We start from the raw sequence: 22,133 nt of genomic DNA, 5'->3' as shown, positions 1-22,133 counted from the left end.
ATCAAATAGAAAAAATCACATAACAAAAAAATAATGTCCCTAGTTTTATAGCTTTAATTTCTTGCATAGAAGAAATTTAAATTAAAAAATAACGAAACAATTTTATTCCTTAAAACAAACTAATTGTTTCAGAAGATATTCACAATTATTGTATTATTCGAAAGATTTTTAAATTATAAATTTGCATTTAAATGATTCCTTTGAGGAAAATGTCAATATTAATATAAAATTATTTCTTTTTACAATTAACGACTTGCGTACTAAGATGTGCGATGTGTAAGATTATTATGACAGTGGTTGTTTATCATTGATAGTAGTGTTAGTAACTATATTTAATATTAATCAATATATAGTAAATGTTAAAATATTTTATTTAAATAATGGAACTGAAAGATATTTATTACAACAAATCCGAATATGTGGAAACAGTAAGTATGTATGGTGTTATAGGTTAGGAATCATTCTCTTGTTATTACAGGTAAATTAACCTCAAAGTAGTAAATTTTGTTTCTTAATTTTTTTCTTTTTAATTATTGTTAAATAGAGATACGCTAAGGATTTTTAAAATGGACAAAATTTACCAGTACTAACATTATTAACTAAAATCACATTATTACACTATGTAGCCTTCATGTGATTTGAAAGTTTCTTATCTAACCTTATGTTAATTAAAGAATTTCTAAAATCTCTTTGACAAAAAAAATCCAAATTGAAATACAGAATTTTATTTTCCTACTTACTATAATGCTCTTGTGGTAAGATGTTTGCAATCTTTATAATCATACTGATCCAAATCTCTCACTTCATCAATTAGTCACTCTTTTGGTGTTTGAGTAAGAATTATCATAAAATGTTGTAAAACTAGTCAAGTGTGACTATAAGCTCCAGATAACGTTTTTATGACCTTATTATCAATTTATTTGTTATCTGTTACATAAATTAGCATTAGAAAATACTGTTCATGAGATCATAAAAGGAATTTGTGCGAGATGGATTTCTGAATACTCACCTTCTAACAAAATTTACCATTTCTTATAAAGTAAAAGTTTATTTGCTATGATTCAACATTACCATTTTTTTAACAAACAGTTTATTCAGCAGCCAAGACCATTACTGGCAGGGTTTGAGATTTATAAGGCATTGTTTACTTTAAAATCACTCAAAAAATATTCCTGTATTATTTTGCCTTTTTTGAAATAAAAGTAATTCTGAGCAATAACTTGATCACTTTCAATTCTTTATGTACTTTACCATAATAGATATGCTTAGGATCAGGAAAACACAAGATCAAAATGTCAGAAAGCAGGTTTGGACATTAGGTGGTCCGTGCACGATCAAAGTTTGCATGCATAATCAGTCAATTTTGTGAGTTATGGCGATCTGTTCAGATGCTAATCTGTTCTGTGAAGAGAGTTTAGAGTTTCATGGAGAGAGGAATATACCATAAACTAACCTTAATAGTTATCAAGAGTCAGCTGTTATAAGTGACTGACAGCGCTGTTCATAAGGTGATTTTCTGTCATACATATGATTAATAGCATGGAACATGTGGTGTAGTCTTTATCTGTAGTGGTTATATTTCCATTTAAATATAGATTAGCCCAAGTCCCCCATGAGATGGTGTTAAGTATTGCAATACCTTGGTAATTTAAGTCTAACCTCTTAAGTCTTAAGTTTAACCCTAACTTAACTCTGAATTCTCTCCACAGAACAGATTAGCAACTGAAAAAGACTTTATAATCCAAAACTGATAGCTACTTGACTAGAGTACTGATGGCTTGGCATGGACTTCAACCTTGCACAGGTTACTTGCTGTCTGACATTTAGATATTTTGTTTACCTGATCCTAAGCATTATAACTACTATGGTATATTAAGTATAAGTATACTTATAAAGTATAAAGTTGATCAAGTAATTGCTCACAATTAACAGAATAAATAGTAAATCCACAAATGATGAGAATAGAGTAATAATCAGAATTTTAGATTGGATTTAAAGACTCACATGTCAATAATTTATTGCAGTTTATTTTGGTAATCTTCTATGTTGCCAAATTTTTCTGTAACAGAAATGAATAGTAATTAATTCTACTTTAAATTTTGTTTTGTCAGGTTGTAACCATTATTTCTTTGTATTTTGATTGTTATTATTTAATGGAAATAAGTATGTTACAATAAACATATTTGTTTGTTTTTTTAGGCCTCTGGTAATAAAGTCAGTCGTCAAACAGTTTTATGTGGTTCACAAAATATTGTTTTAAATGGTAAAGTTATTGTACAGTCTGATGCTATAATTCGAGGAGATTTAGCTAATGTTAGAACTGGACGTTATTGTATTATTAGCAAAAATTCTGTAATAAGACCACCATTTAAAAAATTTAGTAAAGGGTAAGTAAATTCATATCAGTTAATTTTTTTCCCACTTTGATTGTTTTATTTCTAAATTATAGTTAGATAGTATAGTTGAAGTTAGGGAAACTTTCACTTATGTTTAGATTCTTTATTTTAATGGTCACTTTCACTTTCTTAAAAGAATATCTTGCTATAGTCAGTCTACATTATGCAAGATATTGAGTTTTTGAAAGAAATCCCTAATTTCAACAAGAGATAAAATTTTTGTGAATAATACTTTGTTAAAGAGTAATGGTTTTAAGATTTGCCTGAATGGAATTGTTCTAATAATAATTTATTGTTGTGCTATAATTCTTTTTACAGTGTTGCCTTTTTTCCACTTCACATGGGTGATCATGTTTTTGTTGGCGAAAATTCTGTCATTAATGCTGCAGCTGTAGGATCATATGTTTACATAGGAAATAATGTTGTGATTGTAAGTACATAATCTTTTATTCATTTCTAAGTCTTTTATTTCAAATAATCATTCATTTGGAATTTTTGAGGGTTTGAATTATTAAAATAATTTGTAAATGTACAACTTAAAGCAATAATGAATAACAATGATAAGTAAGTAAACGATTTGTAGGCTAAAATTTAATAGTATAATTGAAGTGAATATGTTCCATCAGAATATATACTCAAAAAAATGACTGAATATTATAAATTTTACAATGTAAGATGATTAGAAGTGTAGATTTATCCATCATATTTATATAATCTGTACATTTTAAATTATAGTAGAGATAAAATTATTTATATGCACCTTGATAATGTTAATTATATTTTATATTTGTAGTTACTAATAGTTGTAAACTGAAAACAAGTTGTTTCCTCCAATGGAATTATTCAAATGTTAATTCCAATGGAAATGGAACTGTTTCTTCAAAAGACCTTTTGAAATAATTTTGAACAGGGTTGTATTGCTTTTTGGGAGAAAGAAAAAATTGTTGTTTTAAATAAAAATTTTTTGTCTGACATTTGTTTTATTTTTAACGTTAAGTATTCATTCATTATTATCATATTTCTCAATGAAAGATATTATCACTTCCTTAAATGGTGTGTGATGAAGGACACTGCTGTTGCTTACACAAATCCTACAGTACTGAGCCAATGGTGTGAGTCAGTGACCCATTTGTTTACATCTATCAGCCGGAAAGCCATATCTAAAAACATGGCTTTGAAAACACTGGACAGCGTATGATACCCAAACAAGACAAGTAAAACCAACCATTTTGGAAGATGCTAAGTTTTTGTAATTCTATGGATCAAAACTGAACTTTTGTAATGAATAAAACATTTTATACACTAATGTTGCTACTATTAATTGTCAAGTTGAAATGTTCATGTATTAATGTTTTTGTGGATATTAAAATTGCTAGGTTTGATTCCTAACCCTCACATCATTTTTATTTTTATTGATATATTATTAGCAAACTAGATGTAATAAAAAATATAACCTAAATTGTAAAAATCAGATGAAAAATTGTCCTTGCTTCTTCTAATGATAACAAAAGTTAACATTTGACATGAAAAGGATCAAATTTTGCTTCTTATTATTGTAAACATTGAAACAGATGTGCATTTTTCATATCAATATCAAGTAGCCAGCCTGTACCACGTTGTCATGAATATGGAAGCCTACCATTTTCTTACTATCAGTCAGATTCAAAATATTCTACCATATTCTCTATTTAATCCTTTTCAATAGTTGTAAGGTAAGTAATGAATTGTAAACAAATTTATGAGTTATTCAATTACAACTTCATAATATCCATCACTTACAATTTGCATATACTAGTATATTTCAATAAATTTTTAACCAATGATGTTTCATTTATTGAAAAAGATTAGTATTACAATAATAAAAATAATTATATTAAGATAGTCAGACAATATTAAATTTAGATAATGACTATCAATACCAAAAGAAAAATAGCACTTCATTTGGATTAACTGATGAAAAAAAAAATCAAAATATTTTTAGTTATGAAACTTATTAAAAACTATTTTTATTATAGTAAATGAGTATTATTATTGAGAATTAGATAAACTGCAAGACTATGCTGTACTTATTTTCAGTAAAAGGTAGTTTGCATTCCCAACTATATGCAAAATAAGATCAGAATTTTTAAAAACGTATGATATATGGCATAATCATCAAAAGACATTACTAGATACTATAAGTGTGTTTGTTACCTTCTAATATTACTTTTTCATTAATGTAATTTAGTTAAATGTACTTGTACAATACCAAAATAAAAATGTTTAACACATTTTTTTTAACATAGGCATTATTTTATAGGGGAAAACCAGTAACTAAACCATACTATTTTAAATGTTTGATTTCTTCACACTAAAATTTCAGCAAAGTTAGCTATACTAGATCCTGGTCTGGTTTATAGGTGTAGCCAGGATTTCCTCCAGGAGGGCAAAAATAAGATAATGTTTTTTTGTTAAAAAATGGTTTTATTTGAACATTTGAAAACGCTAAAAGTAATTAGTTGCTATGCTATTCAAACCTTATCTAAATCTTATTTCAGCATTAGCCGACAAGAATTCTAGCTAATTCTTGACAAAATTTCTTTCTCAAATTTATTTTTAGCATTCAGGACGCTTTTTTTATGCACACTCATCATACAAAGACCGAAAAGCCAATTTTCTGTCATTTTTTACTGTAATCTAGTTTATATCCTGCATAAGGTGCTGAAGGATCTTTTGATAGTGCTTGTTGTGCAAGTGAGATAAGTAGCATCCGTTTTATGGATGGGTAGAACAGTTGGGTTTCTTTAACTAGTGTAGCTAGTTCTATCTCCTTCAGTTCAGTATTTGGCACATTTTCCTTTCCATTGGTTGTACCAAAGTTCAGCTTCTGAGAGGAAGTCATTCAAATTGTAGTAACTACAAAAACTTGTTTTTTTAAATACGTCATATCAAGCATTACATGAGGGTGCAACATAAGCAATGAGAATACAAGCAAGTTCTCAGAAAACTGCTGTTCAGAGATTAATTAATGATCTTCTCCGAAACTCGCTAGGAGTCTGTGCTGGTAGATTTGCACGATGTTTCTGCTGATTTATGACTAGTGGAATATTGAAATTTGTTCCAAGATGCTCGGCAATTGTTTCAGCCTCTGCTATAACAGTTTTACTTTTAATAACTGCATTTCCACAGTGTTTTCTTATGATGTCTGTGATTGCACATTGAAGTAAGTCTACACTTGTTGACTGATAAGCATTTACTACCAGTTGCAGGAGTGCTGAATATTTTGCTATGAGACAAACACTGACAATGAATTCTGATTTTGTAGCAGCGCAATGCATTTGAAAAGCAGCTTTACTTGTTGCATTGTTACCATCTGTTGATAGTTTTTCAAGCACTATAACAATTTGCACATAACGTTTCTTGAATATGGCAATACATTTATATTTTTGAGACCAATGGATTTCACACAGCATTATTATATTCGGTATGCATTTTTGACAAAGGGCTGATTCTTGGAAGAATTTTATTATTTCTTTTACTGTAGAGACCGTATTTCATATCACTGCTATTTCGTTTGTTGTTTACAACTAAGTTCAGTTTGTGACTAGCACATATACTTTTCTCGAATAATTTTCTGGATACCACCATCCATCCTTTCCCGCCATACTGGACCACTCATGATATTCTTGTCCGATGCACTTTTCTGGATCAAGGCCTATCTTTTCTACAAACTTGTTAATTACAGATTTTGCTTTCATGTTGGTCAGCTTACAAAACCTAGAAATTCCTCACAAACCATTATCTTTTCTTCGTCAAAACATCTAACCTTAATGGAAAATTGCTTTTTCCTTGATATGTCATTGCTGTCTTCTGCCAGGATACTGAAAGCAAATGCTTTCTTAATGTCAGTAGTGATATTGTCTCTAATGACACCACCACATAGGCCAATTATTTCATTTTGAATCCCTGGTGATAAGTAAGTGGCATTTTTTGCGCCCTTTTCTATGTGCTCTTTTAAATTTGGTCACCAGCATCAGTTTTGAGTTTGATGAACTCTTCAAAAACTTCATCATTTTTTTTGCCCCTCTAAGGTAGGTCGTGTGTACCACAAAACATCACAGTCAAAATTATTGGTGCAACAATTTTCTAGTTGGTGGATAGAAATCAGCTGTACATCAATAGGTATATTTTCAACAAAACATTTTGCTGCTGTGGCTACTGATTTGTGCCACTGAGATGACGTGTGAGATTTCACAAATTCATTCATGCCTTTATAGCAGGTAAAGGGCCTCCTATGAAAGAACCCAATACACCACCCACATTAGTTGATGGAAATAAAACACAGTAAATGCACAACTTGCCTTTTAATTTCTTGGAATACACCAGCCAAAGAGCATGATCTGCCAACCAGCTGTATTTGAATAATTTTCTTTTTAATTGCACACATCCTTAGCAAAGTTATAACTTGGAGTTGGTGACCAACAGTTTTTTAAAACTTCCATTTTTTGAAATGGGGTCATACTAAACGAACATCCAAGACAGTGACCCACATCATTATCAAAATATGTTTGATCGTGTACACCAGAACCAGATAATAGCGAAGATCCACTACTTAATTTTTCACCTATATTCTGCTTCAATTTCTCTTTTCTGCCAATATCATTTTCACTACTACTTTTATCTAGTTACTTCCTCTTTTGTCTCCCTAAAAGAAAATAAATAATTACTATTACATTTCCCAAAAAAATTAAAGCAACTAAGAATTTAAGCTTCTGAATGGACACTCTACTAGAAACTTCAAGCTTAATAATGTTTTTTTTTATTGTCTCCATACAATAATTTTTCACAAAGTTACAGCATTTTGAAAATTAGTAATAAATTTTTTTTTGTTCATGAAAAATGTTCTTAACCTAAATATGAATTGAGGAGTTTCAAAACCATCTAATTGTCATTTTCAAATGTACATAAGTAAATTCTTTTCATTTCTACAAAAGTGTACTAGTGGAATAAGTAGAAAAAACACATAGAAACTGGTGGAATGATCAAACCTAACAGGCTGTGGCTGTGTACAGAATGAAATTAGTGTGAACTAACATGGTTCTGATTTGAGGTTAGAAATTTTTGTGTCAAGATTGTGTTGTGATTAACATAACGTTTGAAGTGATTAAACTTGATCACAACAAAAATTGGGCTATTCTTAATTTTGAACCATTCATTGTGTATTAGCTACCAAACTTTTAATGTTTTTTTATTATTGAATGATGATATTTTTTAATAAACCTATAATGTTTTGTACAAATTTGTTTTATTATTTGCAATTAGCAGAAGTAGCTAGTTACAAAATCAACAATTTCAAAATTCAGAACCATCTAATTAAGCAAAACTGCTTGTAAAAGTAGCTAATTATAATCTTCAATCATTATTTAAAATTATTGAGTATGGTATACTTATTATTTCCTTATTTAGTATTGTTTGATTTTTCTTAAAATTTCAGTAATAAAGACAACATCAAAATCACTATTATTACAAATAAAAAAAGTCTGCATTTCCTGAACATTTTAGGTTGCTGTAATTAGATGGTTTTGCAAAATAAAAATAATACAGATGCATACCTTTTGTACTAAAAAAGTTTGTAATATCCATTTTAGGTTGCTATTGTTACAGGATTGCAGTCTGAACTTGCTCAAATGCATCAACTTACTCACTTGCACTGATTGCAGCATTTAAATAGAGAACAGAAGATATTAGAACTTTCCTGCTAAGTCCAACCTTGAACATTCTATAATCTTCGAGTTTTACCACATACCATCTAAACCTTGAACCCTGCCAGTTCCCCACTTATTCACCTGAGAGTGCTCCTGACACGATTCAAACGTGCTTTCTTGCCATACAATACTATTATAACCTATTGATATTGACCTGTAATATTTCGTTTGACTAATGAGCCAGGGGGGCAAGCACCCCACCCTGCCTCGCCATGATTGTGCCTATGGTCTGGCTTGGCATTTTTCACATGCCACAGAGTTCATCTGTCATTGTTGGTTGGTTACTGCAGTTAGTTAAAAATAAATAAATATATTGTCATATTAAAGTACTGCAGTTGAATAGAATTTTATTATTGCTTTTATTTATTTTATATTAATTTTTTACAGGGTCGTCGTTGTATTTTAAAAGATTGTTGCCGGATCGCAGATAATACAATTCTTCCTCCAGAGACTGTTGTGCCACCTTTTACAATGTATAGTGGTTCACCTGGTTTATGTGTCGATGAACTTCCTGAAGTTACGCAAGATATAATGGTGGATTTTACTCGAAGTTATTATCAGCATTTTGTACCAGCTCCTTTGATATAGTTTTTAATTTATAAAGCATATTTGTCAGCTTTTCACACCAATTTTTTTTTTTTTTTAACTCACAGTAGATTAGTAATCTGAATTTTTCAAAGAATAATTGATTTATGAATGTCATTAAGTTTGTAATAATTTTTTTATCAGGAACTGACAAAGTCTTGCTTTCCCAGTTTCTTCACAAGATGTAGTTAGAGGTTATTGGTATATTAGCTTCTAAATCATTTTGTGTTCAGTTGCGTTGTACAAGATGTATTTTTTTCACTAGTTCATTGTTGTCCTATGCCTTTCAGGAAGTCAACTGGGCTTATTTTGTTATGCAATGCAGTATAGTAAATTATTAAAAAAAAAACAATTATATTAACATATTATAAAAACAGATATTACACCATGAAGGGACTCTGATGAAAATTGTTTAAATGATAATAAAGATTAGTGCAAATAACTTCATGATATGAATATCTATATCTGTTTATTAGTTCAAATTTCTGGTTTTAAATATTTTGAGCTCTGTTCTTTTAGCTTACTTTTCTACATACAATAAATTATACTCAAATGTTTATTAATTAAAATTAAAGCATTTCATGAAGTTTAAAAAACTGTGAAAGTGGTTCTATTTAAGTATAGAACATTATAATGTACTTTATAATGGGATGGCCTATTATATTCAATAATTCTTAAATTCAGTACCCACTATTTTATATTGCATTTTTATATTATTTTTTCTAATAAATTTATTAATTATATGTATTTAGCTTTTTTATAATTTATTAGAAAAATATATTATTTACACTTTATTAATAAAAATTATTTCTAATTTTAAAAATCTGTCAAAAATTATCTTTCCTCTGTGTTCAGATCCATGTTTGATATTAAATATAAAACATAAAATAAATTAGATCTTTAGCTAAAGGATTTTACATAATATCTCTAATGTAGTTTACTTACAAGGGCAGGCAATTAACTTACAAAAGAATTTGTTTGCTTTTGTACGGGGTAGGCGGTAAGTCCCTTTACACCATAATAAATCCAGCTAAATTGGGGTTTATTGCTGTCAACTCTCACCACTGATATTGCTCACTGCTGCTGAAAAAGGTGGGAAGGATAAGCCATGGTGAGGATCTTCTGAAGTGTTCATACATGGTAGAATGATTTTAGTCTTAGTCATCTGGAGTGGTGGCGGATAAGAGTGTGTTCACTGTAAAGAACATTTCTTAGCTTGTGTGTGGGTCCATGAATATCCAGACACTGGTAAAACTTTGGAGAACAAAATGAATGATTTCTTTTTGTGTTTTGGGAAATTACGATCATCACAGCAAATGTTACTGTCATGGGAGAAGAAGGGTTTTTCAATGGGAAGTGCTCTTGATGCGCCAAACAGAGGGAGGCCGAACACTTGAGCTGAGATGTGTGCTGCTATGGAGACATTGATTCAATGATCACCAATGAAATGGTAAAAGTGCAAATTGTCAAAAGAGCAAGACCATTGGTTTGCTTGGCATTTCTCCCACCACCACCCCATTCGCTTTAAAGCATAAGACCAAATGTCTGTCCCATAAACGGCTACTGAACCACGAAACAGTTTAGCGACCAGCTCGTACAGCTAACCTAAAAGCGTGAGCAGATTAAGCGTGGTTACCATACACCACTCAGATGTCCCACCGCCCACTTGTCATATTACTAAAATGGGTAGGCGCACCCTGTCAACTACTAAAACATATGACTATCAATAATTAATTTATCTCATCAAAGACAGCAATTCACTGCCATGCCTAGGCCGCTGAATGCCAGCAAGTACCTGTCCACCATTAAAGCGCTTGGAGCCGTAATCTGGCTGGTAGCCAGCCATAGCTCTCGGTTAGCTTCCTACAGCACTGCGGTAGGAGTCTTCCCTTAGGTAAACTACTGATGTCGGTTGAACAAAGCAACCGCATCCAGGAACTCCCACACAGTCCAACAGTGCAGCTCTTTCTACATTGACTCGTCGCTTGTGAGTGGCCAATTTTCCCCTTGACCTCTAAGTTTCAAGGTGGCCGTGTTCGAGCTAGGCAGTCGAACATCATGTGTTTGTTCGACTGGACCTCCATGCAGACGCACAGGTCATCAGCTGCCACGTAGAACCGAAAAAAATATTGGTTTAAATTTACATGGTTGGAGAGCACTCAGGCTCCCATTGCCCATAAAAACAAGTGTGAGACCATATGCAGGACTTGAAAGTTTAATGTTTACATCCAGCCACAGTTTATGAGTTGAGTGACAGTGACCTTGATCAATGCGTTTTTGCATGTCAATTATTGCTTTTCAAGAGCAAATGATAAAACATCATGCTCTCAATCTCAAACGAGTGTGCAATTTATTGAAGCTCTCATAACCAAAATTTTTTTTCTGAAAGACAATCCTCACTTTTTTGAGGAAATCGAACACCATCCACTTCATGTTTTGATTTGGGCTGGGATGACAGCTGAACATCTCCTTCGTCCTTATTTTTTTGATGGCACAGTTTTCTGAGAATGATCGACAAGTACTTGCTTCCAGAATTAATGGCAAAAGTGATTGCAGATATTACATTTCAGTAATGCTGTACTCCAGTACATCTTACTTTGAATGTTCACAGATGCCTCAATGAATTCCAAATCACTGGATCGAACAGGGGTCAGAAGAGTAACTGGCTCCAATGCCTTGGCCAGCAAGAAGCCCTGACCTCACACCTGATGACTGTAGTTTTGTAAAAGAAGAGATCCAAAAACGCAGATATGTCAACAGTGAGCAGCTCCAAGATGCTGTTTAGTCAGCATTTGCAATGATATTGCCCCTGATATACTGTTGTGGATGAACAACCAGATATGGACATACACCTGTGCTTTGAACATGCTGTAAATCACACAGACATTTTAGATTCATAGAAGTTAAGCTGTATCTATTCTAATAATCTCATAATTAGTATAAAAGAACTTCCCGCTCACCCATTCAGGTGTATGAGAGGGAGTATTCTATTTAAATAAAAAATGACAGCTTCCATATTGGAGTAAACTCTATTGAAAGATAGAGTTTTTTTAGTGGTTAAGTAGCTTATTTGTATATCTATAGTCACAGCAGCTGAGTAGAAAGTGTTCAGTCACATAACTGAGAAGTCTCAGAATCCTCTGTGGCACTTTATTTTATAAAATTACATATATACGGTACTTGAACAAATATTTTTTTTTTTTTAATTTTGGCCAATATCATTTTTTATTGTTTAGATATTTACTTTATTTTCTTGGAATGCATCTGTTTTTCTTTTGTCAATTTTATTATTTGCAGATGAGTTTTTGATGGCACAGTATTAGTAGTATTGGTAAGCATGTGGAAAAAAAGGTGAAAAATAAATAAATTTATTTCTTATTCAACTTGCCTGTTATAATCCAAAATTATTTTTTGTAATAATTATATTTCTACAGATTATAATAGGAATATTGATAATTAAAATAAATTTATTTATTTTAATTTTTTCTGTTTTTATAAAACAAAATCTGCTTGTTTTGTTAATTGTTCATTTCCCATGTGCATGGGTGCCATTCCGGTACACCTTTTTGAGAGAAATAAAAAATTGCCCTTTAACATAAAATTTGTTTTAACTTAAAGTCTGGCCTATGTTTTATTTTAACATTAAGTATTTATTGTTATAATACTTCTAGTGTGAAAGGTCACTAGAAATGTGATCTTATTCTTAAATGTGATCATTTCCTTAAATAGTATGTTACGAATTTGTGTAACGAATATTCATGTATTAAGAGTTTTTATGAATATTAAAATTGTGTTGTTTGATTTCTAACCCTCACTTCACTTTTATTTTTATGATATGTTAATAAAAAATGATGAGCTGATAAAAAATATACCCTAAATTCTAAAAATCAGACCTCATGAAAATGGTCATTGCTTTTAGATATCTGCAAGCAAACGGTGACAAAATAAGTTGCCAAAAATTTAATTCATGAAAAAAAAATTAAACATTTGAAATGAAAAAAAATAAATTTTGCTTCTCATCAATGTAAAAATCAAAATGAATGTGCATTTTTCATAACACTGTTATGTAGTCAGCCACCTATGGCTGTAGACCATATTCCTGGCCATGTGACCACATAATCATAAATTTTTAAGGTATTCAAATAAAATAATCAGCAAACACGAAATTCAGTTATTCTTTTTCCAGATTCTTATAAATATTGTATTATATACTATATAATAAAAAAATGATGTGCATTAGTGTATAAAAATGAATAAAAAAAACTTCATAGTTTTTTGTATTTCTTATTAATTAAAAAAAGAAGTCAGAAAACTTGAAACCAATTTTTAAGTAAAAATCTACATAAATTTTTTTTCTGGTCATTTAAGTAAAAATAACTTTACCAGATGTGATTGCTAGGAGAAATGAAAATTATTAAAATGTTTATTGTTCCTTTTCCCTGTTAAATAACAGGTAATGGAAGAAGCAACAAAAAAATAATGAGTAGAATACACCAAACAAAGAATGCCTTAGATAAAGAAAAACATTTTTCTAGCAAATAATATAAGCCTTGTGTTGAGAAAATTTGTATGGAGTATTGCATTATATGGGAGCAAGTCATGAGGAGGAGACTTTTGGCTTTTGAAGTATGTTGTAAGGTGTCATACTTAAAATAACACTAAGATATAACTAGCCAATTAGTTGGTGTAACAGTTCCACCCTGACTTCTTGATTCAAGACACATCAAATATCTGCATCATTTTTTTCTTTCTATCCTTTATTCTCTTAATCTTTAGATGCATGTAATATCATTTACAATTTGTTAATGAAGCATATATAATACTGAGCAATCTCAGAAGTCTAGCCTGTTTACATTAATATAATTTTAGTACTTCAAAAATGCTCAGAAGCTTATAAACATTTACAGATGTGAAAAAAAAGAATTATTTAAAAAGGTGATCAGTTTGCTAACTGTATATAATCTCTTCTAGAATCTTTTTTACTGATATTCAAAAATATAATTTCAAATGTATGTATATATGCTGTATGCCTAAAAACCTAATAAGATGCACAATTCATAAATAGCACAGCCATTCCCAAGAATGATTAGCATCCCAAGCTAGATTTTCCAGGAAAACTGAGAAGTGAAATGATATTCATTCTGTTGCCTTTTTCACTATAATTGTTATGGTGTTATACATTGGCATGCTTAGCCCACTTAAATATGACTCATTTCAGCTCTATCAAACAACAAACTTATAAACAAAATATTTACAAAGCATCATTGCTCTGCATGAAAGAAATTCTGAGATGGTAAAAAGCAAAAAATTAACACATTTCACGCTGTGGACTAACATCATTGTCCTTTTTTATGTGCATATTATATTTATTTTCATTTGCTTGCACAATCATTCATTAAGGTTTCCTTTACACATAGACCACAACAGTTTTATCATGTCTTTACAAATCTTTTTTTTTTTAAGTGAAGTGAAAACTATTCAAGAATATTTTAATCCAATCTAATTTTAAGATACGACAATATTTAAATACAAGTTAACTTATCAGGTAAGTCAATTATAATTTTTTTTTTTTTTTTTTTTTACAATACGTAGTATTCTTATTATTTCTGTATTACTTTTTAACATTATTTCTCATCTTTTTGTTAATTTTATATTTAAAGATCAGACTGTATTGCTACACTGTATTTTATTCTTAATTTTTCTTTACAGTGTATTTCCTTACTTTTTTCTTTTGAAAAACTACAATTTTTTTCAGTTTACTATCATTTTTCAAAGAAAACACTTTCATTACTTTTAAATTCAATGAATTTGTTTATTATATTATATTATTTGATTATTTTTATTTATTGTTGATTATTATTATTTGCATAAATGCATTTATATATAATTTATAAAATTGAAATGCAATAAACCTTTTAAATCTCAAAAAAAAAATCCCCATCAGTCAACTTTTTTATGGCTTATTTCTAATTACGTTATATTTTCAAATATTTTTGATATACTTTAATCAAAATATTTAATTATGGTACTGTTTATTACTTATAATATAAAATGACATTTATTTATTATATTCAAAAATGTACAGAAATATAAAAATTTGTCAAGTTTGTTTCATGCTTGCTGAGTACAAAAATTTATGTTATTGTATAACATGAAAAGTAATATATTTATAAATAATTATTTTCTACTTTTTTTAGGACGCCCCGAACATGAGGAGGGTTAAAAGAGATTGCATTCCAAAATTCATCTAAATCTGAGCCACTATCATTGATATGAGGAGGTACAACTTCAACCTCAACAACTGAAAAAGGAGATTGGATAGAGAGAAATATAATTCGAAGCACCAAAGAACTGCGACCTCTTCTTGAAGAAAGTGACAATTATATTTTTCTCTCATTAGATGAATGGTCTGGAGAATCTGACTTCTTAGAAAGTGGTGATGATGATGAGGAAGCTGTCGACAACCTACAACAATCTCTTTCACATTTTTCTGCTGTTAAAAATTTGATCACTACTCGCTGCTTTAACAGTGTTGACATATTGGTCATACTCCGACTCTATTTTAACTGCTACTGAAACAAATGGGTAAACAGAATTCAACACATTATCGCAGGTTTGTAGAGGGGTATTTTAGCTATCGTGTGCTGCCACACCCAACTCAATAATACCTTTTGTCTCTGTGTAGTACACTAGTGTGCAAAATTTATCAGCCGAGCCTCATATTTATAAAAAAATTAAATAAATGAAAATATGTACCAAACTGTTCACTGTTAATTATTGTTAACCCTTGATTCAAATACAAACATATTACATTTATTTAAATAGCATATGTAATAGAAAAGTCAATAATTTTATATAAAAAGTAAAAAAAAAACAAAATACATATATCGAGCACTTTCAGGCCAATGACATTTGCACATTGAATAACTCGTGGGTGAAATCAATATATAACCTACATTTTTTATGAACATCAATATATAATTTCCAGTTAGACATTCAACATTGAAAAATAGTTTTAAAATTACATAGAAAAATAATTGTTTATTAGCTGTTGCATTCACAAAACATTGTGAATAAATTGGTTTACATCGACTACAATAGTTGTCCATCAGTCGTTGAGTAAGTTACAAATAGCAGTGACTATGGACAACCATCATAGTACACTATAATAAAATATAAAAAAATTAAAAACAACAATAAAAGTGGGTTTATATTTTAATTTAAGTATCCCTTTATGGAAAAAAAGGAAATTAGTTGACCAGTAAAATTTTTATTTTTTTGGCAGCAGAAAGTGTTAATGTATCCTCTATGTTTGTAAGTAATCCTTTTTTTTAAATTGTCTCCAGTCAGTAAGGGAATACATGAAATTTAATTATAAATAAAAAAAATATATAATTTACTGTATCTGTCATATAGTAACATAAAATTAATAAATATTTCATGTTACTCCAAAAATCATTTATTCTTGGATTGCCAACAATATGAAACATATTACCTTAAACCAATGTAATCAATTACCTTATAACATAATATTATTTTAGTAAAAGCTAATGTTAACTACTTAAATCATTGACTTATGTCAATTACTTGACGCAATAGCCAAACTTTTTATCAATTTCTTTCAGTACAGTGGTTTATAAACATTTTAAATCATAAAGACAAATTATGAAAATTATAAAATATTTTTTTCTTTTAACATATTAATAAAGATTTCTTGTATATTATGATGGTTTGAATAACTACAGCAATTTACTGATATTAATTTTCTTTTGAGAGGAAAAGATGTATTGTATTTTGAAGCATTAATGTTGTTATAAAATTTAATCAGATACTACAAAATTGCCCCTTAGAATCATTTATAGCAAAAGAAAAAAAGTGAATTTCAGATGGTAAACCATCCTATTCATGACCAAACATTTCAACAAATTAGATAGAAATATGCAAATGTTTATTTTTCTCACAAAATTGAAAAATTTAACCAAATTTCAGTTCAGTGGATGTTTTTACTAAGTACGTTATAATCCAGTTTCATAACGCATTATAAAATGGAAGATGTTAATTGCCATATATGAATCTGTGTAAAGAAAGTTCTGATTATTTTCAGGTATAATTCAGCACAACTGCCTACCAAATAGTTATAAATGGTATAATCTAGAATTGTTTCGCATTATTATTAAGTATCTACTTAATACTTCAGATTATTTATTTTGCTAGTTGTACAATTAATATAATTGTATATTAATATAATTACTTTTCAAGTAATTATTACTTTTTTCTTTTATTTAATACTCCCTCTATGAATCATGAGACCTTGCCGATGGTGAAGGGGCTTGAGTGCACAATGATACAGAGTAGCTGGACCGAAGGTGCAACCATAATCGGAGGTATCTGTTAAGAGCCAGACTAAGGAATGATTCCTGAAAGAGGGCAGCAGCTCTTTGTTGTTAAGGGTATAGGTTAGGAGGACTTGCATATCAATATCACTCAATCTTCTGAGTAATGCGCAGATGAAAGCAATGGAAAACTACAGCTACTTTTTCCAAAAAATGTAGCTCTGCATTTTCATGTAACAAAGATGGACGCACCTTCCTTGGTAAAGTATTCTGAAGGTAAACTAGTCCCCCATTTGGATCTCCAGATGGGGACTACTAAGGATGGTGTTACAAGGAAATTAAAAAATAACATTCTACGAATCTGAGTGTGGAAGATTAGAAGTCTAAAACAGGTTGTTAGGTTAGAAAATTTGAAGAGGGAAATGAGTAGGTTAAATGTAGATGTAGTAGGAATTAGCGAGGTCGGTGGTAAGAAGAAAACTACTTTTGGTCAGATTTTAGAATAATTAACTTGGCATCAAATAAAGGGCAGGTAAGAGTAGGTTTCATAATGAACAAGATAAGAAAGAGAATAGAGTATTTAAAAAATCTTAGCGATAGAATCATTGTAATCAGGATAAAATCTAAGCTGACAACGATTGTTAATGTCTGTATGTTTACAATTGCCCATGATGATGATGAGGTAGAGTGTATATACAAAGAAATTGGCAAAGCAATTAAACATATAAAAGGCGATGAAAATTTAATAGTAGTTGGAGGTTGGAATGCAAGCACTGGAAAAGGCAAGGAAGGAAATATTGTGGATGAATATATCTGGGCAAAAGGAATGAAAGAGGGGACTAACTTATTGAGTTTTGCACAAAGTATAATTTAATAAGAAGCTTGAGGAAGAGGAGGTAAACAAGATTTTTGAGGACATTGCAAGAGGTCTGAGTAAAAAAGATACGATAGAAAATATAGAAGAAGAATGGGAGAATGTTAAAAAAGAAATTCTTACATTAGCAGAAACATTCTTAGGCAGAACAAAGAGAACTGGTAGAAAACCTTGGATATCAAAGGATATATTGCAGCTGATGGATGAACATATAAAGTATAAGAATGCTAGTGATGAAAAAGGTAAAAGGAACTATCGACAAGTAATAAATACTATAAACAGCAAGTGCAAATTAGCAAAACAAAAGTGTTCAGAAGTGGAAAGAGAAATGATCATTGGTAATACAAAAAAAAGTATTGGTGTATGAAGAAAAAGGTTGATAAGTGGGTGGAATATACTGAAGAGTTATGTGGAGGAAATGAATTAGAAACTAGTGCTATAGAGAAAAAGTAAGGGAGATTAAATTTTAATGGATTAATGCATTAAAAGATTTGAATGGTAGAAAGGCTTCTGGGATAGATGGGATACCTGCAGAATTACTGCACAGTGCAGGTGAGGAAGCGATAGATAGATTATACAAACTGGTGTATAATATTTAAGAAAAAGGGGAAGTTCCGTCAGACTTCAAAAAGTGTTATTGTCATGATACCAAAGAAAGCAGAAGTAGATAAATGTGAAGAGAATTAGCTTAACTAGTCGTGCATCAAAAATCTTAACTAGAATTCTATACAGAAGAATTGAGAGGAGAATGGAAGAAGTGTTAGGAGAAGACCAATTTGGTTTCAGGAAAAGTATAGGAATAAGAGAAGCAATTTTAGTATCCAGATTAATACTAAGGAAGATTAAAGAAAAACAAACCAACATACATGGCATTTATACACTTAGAAAAGGTATTTGTAATGTAGACTGGAATAAAATGTCCAGGATTTTAAAAAGTTGGGTTCAAGTATTGAGATAGAAGAACAATTGCTAACATTTACAGGAACCAAACTGCAACAGTAATAATCAAAGAGCATAAGAAAGAAGCAGTAATAAAAAAGGGAGTCTGACAAGGATGTTCCCTATCCCCGTTACTTTTTACAAAGAATTAGCAGTTAATCATGTTAAAGAACAGTTTAGATCTGGAGTAACAGTGCAAGGTGAAAAGATAAAAGATGCTACAATTTGCTGATGATTTAGTAATTCTAGCCAAGAGTAAAGAAAATGAAGAAACAATGAATGGCATGGATGAAGTCCTTGAAGAATTACCACATGAAAATAAACACGAATGAATCAAAGTAATGAAATGTAGTAGAAATAAAGTAGATGGACCACTAAACAAAAAAACAGGATGAGAAATAACTGTGGAGGTAGAAGAATTTTGTTATTTGGGAAGTAGAATTACTAAAGATGGATGAAGCATGAACGATATAAAATGCCAAATAGCACAGGCAAAACCAGCTTTCAGTCAGAAATATAATTTTCTTATATTAAAAATTAGTTTAAACATCAGGAAACCATTTTTGAAAGTATATGTTTGGAATTATCTTTATATGGAAGTGAAACTTGAATGATCAGAGTACCTGAGAAGAAAAGATTAGAAGCTTATGAAATGTGGTGCTGTAGGAAAATGTTAAAAATCAGGTGGGTGGATAAAGTGACAAATAGAGAGGTGTTGCAGCAATCAATGATGAATGAAGAATTTGGAAAAATATAGCTAAAAGAGACAGACTTATACGCCACATTATTATTATATTGGAGGGACAGGTAGATGTAATGGGAAAAATTGTGCAGGCAGGTTATGTTTGGAATATGTAAAACAAATTGTTAGGAATGTAGGGTACCGAAATTAAACAACTGGCACTAGATAGGGAATCTTGGAGAGCTGCATCAAAACCAGTCAACTGACTTAAGACAAAAACAAAACAAAAATTAATACTGAAAGATATCCTGTATGTTTTTTCTTATTATTATTATTCCTTCACAGTATAAAATATAGCTGCTATTATTATTATTGTTAGTTTGACCATACCTAAGCAAGATAATGTTCATTATGGCTATGGTACAGAATGTTAATTTTTTATTTAACATTCTATATAGTGTAAATAACTGTAAAGCCTAATTAACACTTACAAAGTGACAAGACACAATTTTTGAAGAAAGAAAAAATTTGAAAAACTTTAAGAAAATTAAAGAATAAGAAATGATAATCTTGTTTTGATTATAATTTTGGAAAGCAGGTTGAAGAAATATTCTCCAAAATTTGCTAATTTAATAAATTTACATGTTTGTATCTGAAATATTCTATTTTGACTTAATTATACCATTTTTTATGTGAGTTTTGATAACTAGAAAAATTTCCAGATTATGATCCATTAATTATCCAAATTATCTGAAAACTTTAAACCTTTTTACATTCCAGTACAATAAATTGTTATATAGATAATTTTAATATATAGTGCATGTCAGTTAAAACTCATAAAAACCAATAAAAAAAGAAACCAGGCCCCTCAGTTTCTAGTGAACTGCTATCGACATTTTCTAAAAAAAAAACATATCAAATGTGAAAATGAATCAGTTTATCATAAACAACAGGCAGCGTGTCATTAAGGTTTAGGTAAGCATACCTCCTGTAACAATTTCTGAGATATAAAAATTCAAGAATTTTTTTTTTTTACTTGCATTGCCTACTGTAATTGTGAAAAGGTAATGCATTAAAATGCTAATCACATATTGTGCAACAAGTAGTGTTTATATTTTTTTTGTAATAATAACTTGTTTCAGTGCGTCAGTAAAATCAAGATGAATGAAATATACAGTTTACTAAAATTGATATTTTATGAATTAAAGTTGGAAGAAAAATTAAAAGATTAGGGCCACATCAGCCCAAATACTTTATTTTGCAAATGATATATAAAAAAAGACCATTTGCTGTAAATTTTCTAATAAATCTTGGCTAACTGTCGGTAAAGTAAAGCAAAATTTATTATTTACTGTTACTTGATAATGAGAAAGTGTGAATTTGAATTAAAGCAGGTTATCTTATTGTAAGCAAGAGAAAAAATTACCATTCATTTGATAAGTAATACTAGAAGACAAATTAATTCTGCTGTTTATAACAATTCAAAATTGATATATTCTTAGGATCATAAAGTTTTGCCATGTTTATGAACTGTGGGACATCAAAATGTAACAGAAAATTCTTGAATCTTTGAAACTTTAGATGATAACAAATTAAGACTATGTCTTGTTGAGCTACTTTGTTGTTACTTTGGTGTACACACACATCTAGACTCATTTCCTGACACATTTATAAGGGTTTCCAGATCACTTAAAACTAAGCAGAGAGATGTTTTAGTATAATGAAGATCAAAACATTTTTCAGGAAATAACAAAGGCCAAGATTGACTTGATGCTTTGGCTGACGGTTCTATTCACAAAGATGTTTCAGAAACATCTAACTTCAAAAATAGGGGTTTTGTTAATGATTAATTTTAACAATTAAGAGTTATTAATTTATTCTTGAAGAAGTAGTACAGGTAAACATAATTTATTTAACAATAAAACTACTAAAAAATTTCTTTCTCATTAAATAAAAATATTAGTTTGTATAAAAAAAAGACAAAACATTTAATATGTACAGACTATTTTATAAAATAATATTTAAGTTTATTATTGATTGTATTATTTCTATATAAATAAATTAGTTGTATTTTCTTATTTTTAAAATAAAGGGTGCATTTTCACTTGTACATAACAGAACAGGCCTTCAACATTTGTTGATATTAACAAAATAGTATTACCACAGTCTCAAAATAAATGACAATATTTCCTTGCATAACAGAAGATACTAAACACTGCCACAATGGCATCAAATAGGTAATGAAAATTTTTTTCAGTGATAGTTAAAAGTAGGTCTCACAATCAACAAAAGATATTTTACCCCAAGTTCTAGTTTTGTAGCATTTGAAAGATTAATTTAGCTTATGAAGGGCAGCAATCTCTCAACAAACAGGTGAATTGTAATTTACCCATGCACTGCTACTTCTATAGCAGTTAAAAGATGCATGACATTAGAGTGCCTGAAAAAAACTCAATATGGTGCAATGATAAAATTTATTTAAATAATCTTAAAAATTACCAAAAATAAAAAAAAATTACAAAACCAATAATGATATACAATATAAATTATATACAGTAAATACAACAAAAATAATACAAA

At 29.8% G+C, this 22,133-nt stretch overlaps 1 protein-coding gene across 1 annotated transcript; it reads left to right on the top strand.

Annotated features, from left to right (window-relative positions):
• The first annotated feature begins 252 nt into the window (after window positions 1-252).
• Window positions 253-9,059, top strand: DCTN5-p25 (Dynactin 5, p25 subunit). The gene is made up of 4 exons (XM_075363962.1): window positions 253-428; window positions 2,200-2,387; window positions 2,715-2,826; window positions 8,528-9,059. Exons 1-4 carry the CDS (start codon window positions 381-383, stop codon window positions 8,726-8,728), a joined length of 549 nt encoding a protein of 182 aa, XP_075220077.1. The 5' UTR covers window positions 253-380; the 3' UTR covers window positions 8,729-9,059.
• The last annotated feature ends 13,074 nt before the right edge of the window (window positions 9,060-22,133 follow it).

The sequence above is a fragment of the Lycorma delicatula genome, chromosome 4 (genome assembly GCF_047948215.1).
Source record: "Lycorma delicatula isolate Av1 chromosome 4, ASM4794821v1, whole genome shotgun sequence".
In the NCBI taxonomy this organism is placed as follows: domain Eukaryota; kingdom Metazoa; phylum Arthropoda; class Insecta; order Hemiptera; family Fulgoridae; genus Lycorma; species Lycorma delicatula.
The sequence above is the reverse complement of the archived record's forward strand: the minus strand, read 5'-3'. Positions and strand labels throughout refer to the sequence as shown.

What these genes read in the sequence shown, in the direction of transcription:
- DCTN5-p25 (XM_075363962.1), top strand. Translation starts at nt 381, where the DNA reads ATGGAACTGAAAGATATTTATTACAACAAATCCGAATATGTGGAAACA. An exon ending in TTTAAAAAATTTAGTAAAGG is followed by an intron (nt 2,388 to 2,714) that starts GTAAGTAAATTC and finishes TTCTTTTTACAG; the next exon opens with TGTTGCCTTTTTTCCACTTC. An exon ending in TAGGAAATAATGTTGTGATT is followed by an intron (nt 2,827 to 8,527) that starts GTAAGTACATAA and finishes AATTTTTTACAG; the next exon opens with GGTCGTCGTTGTATTTTAAA.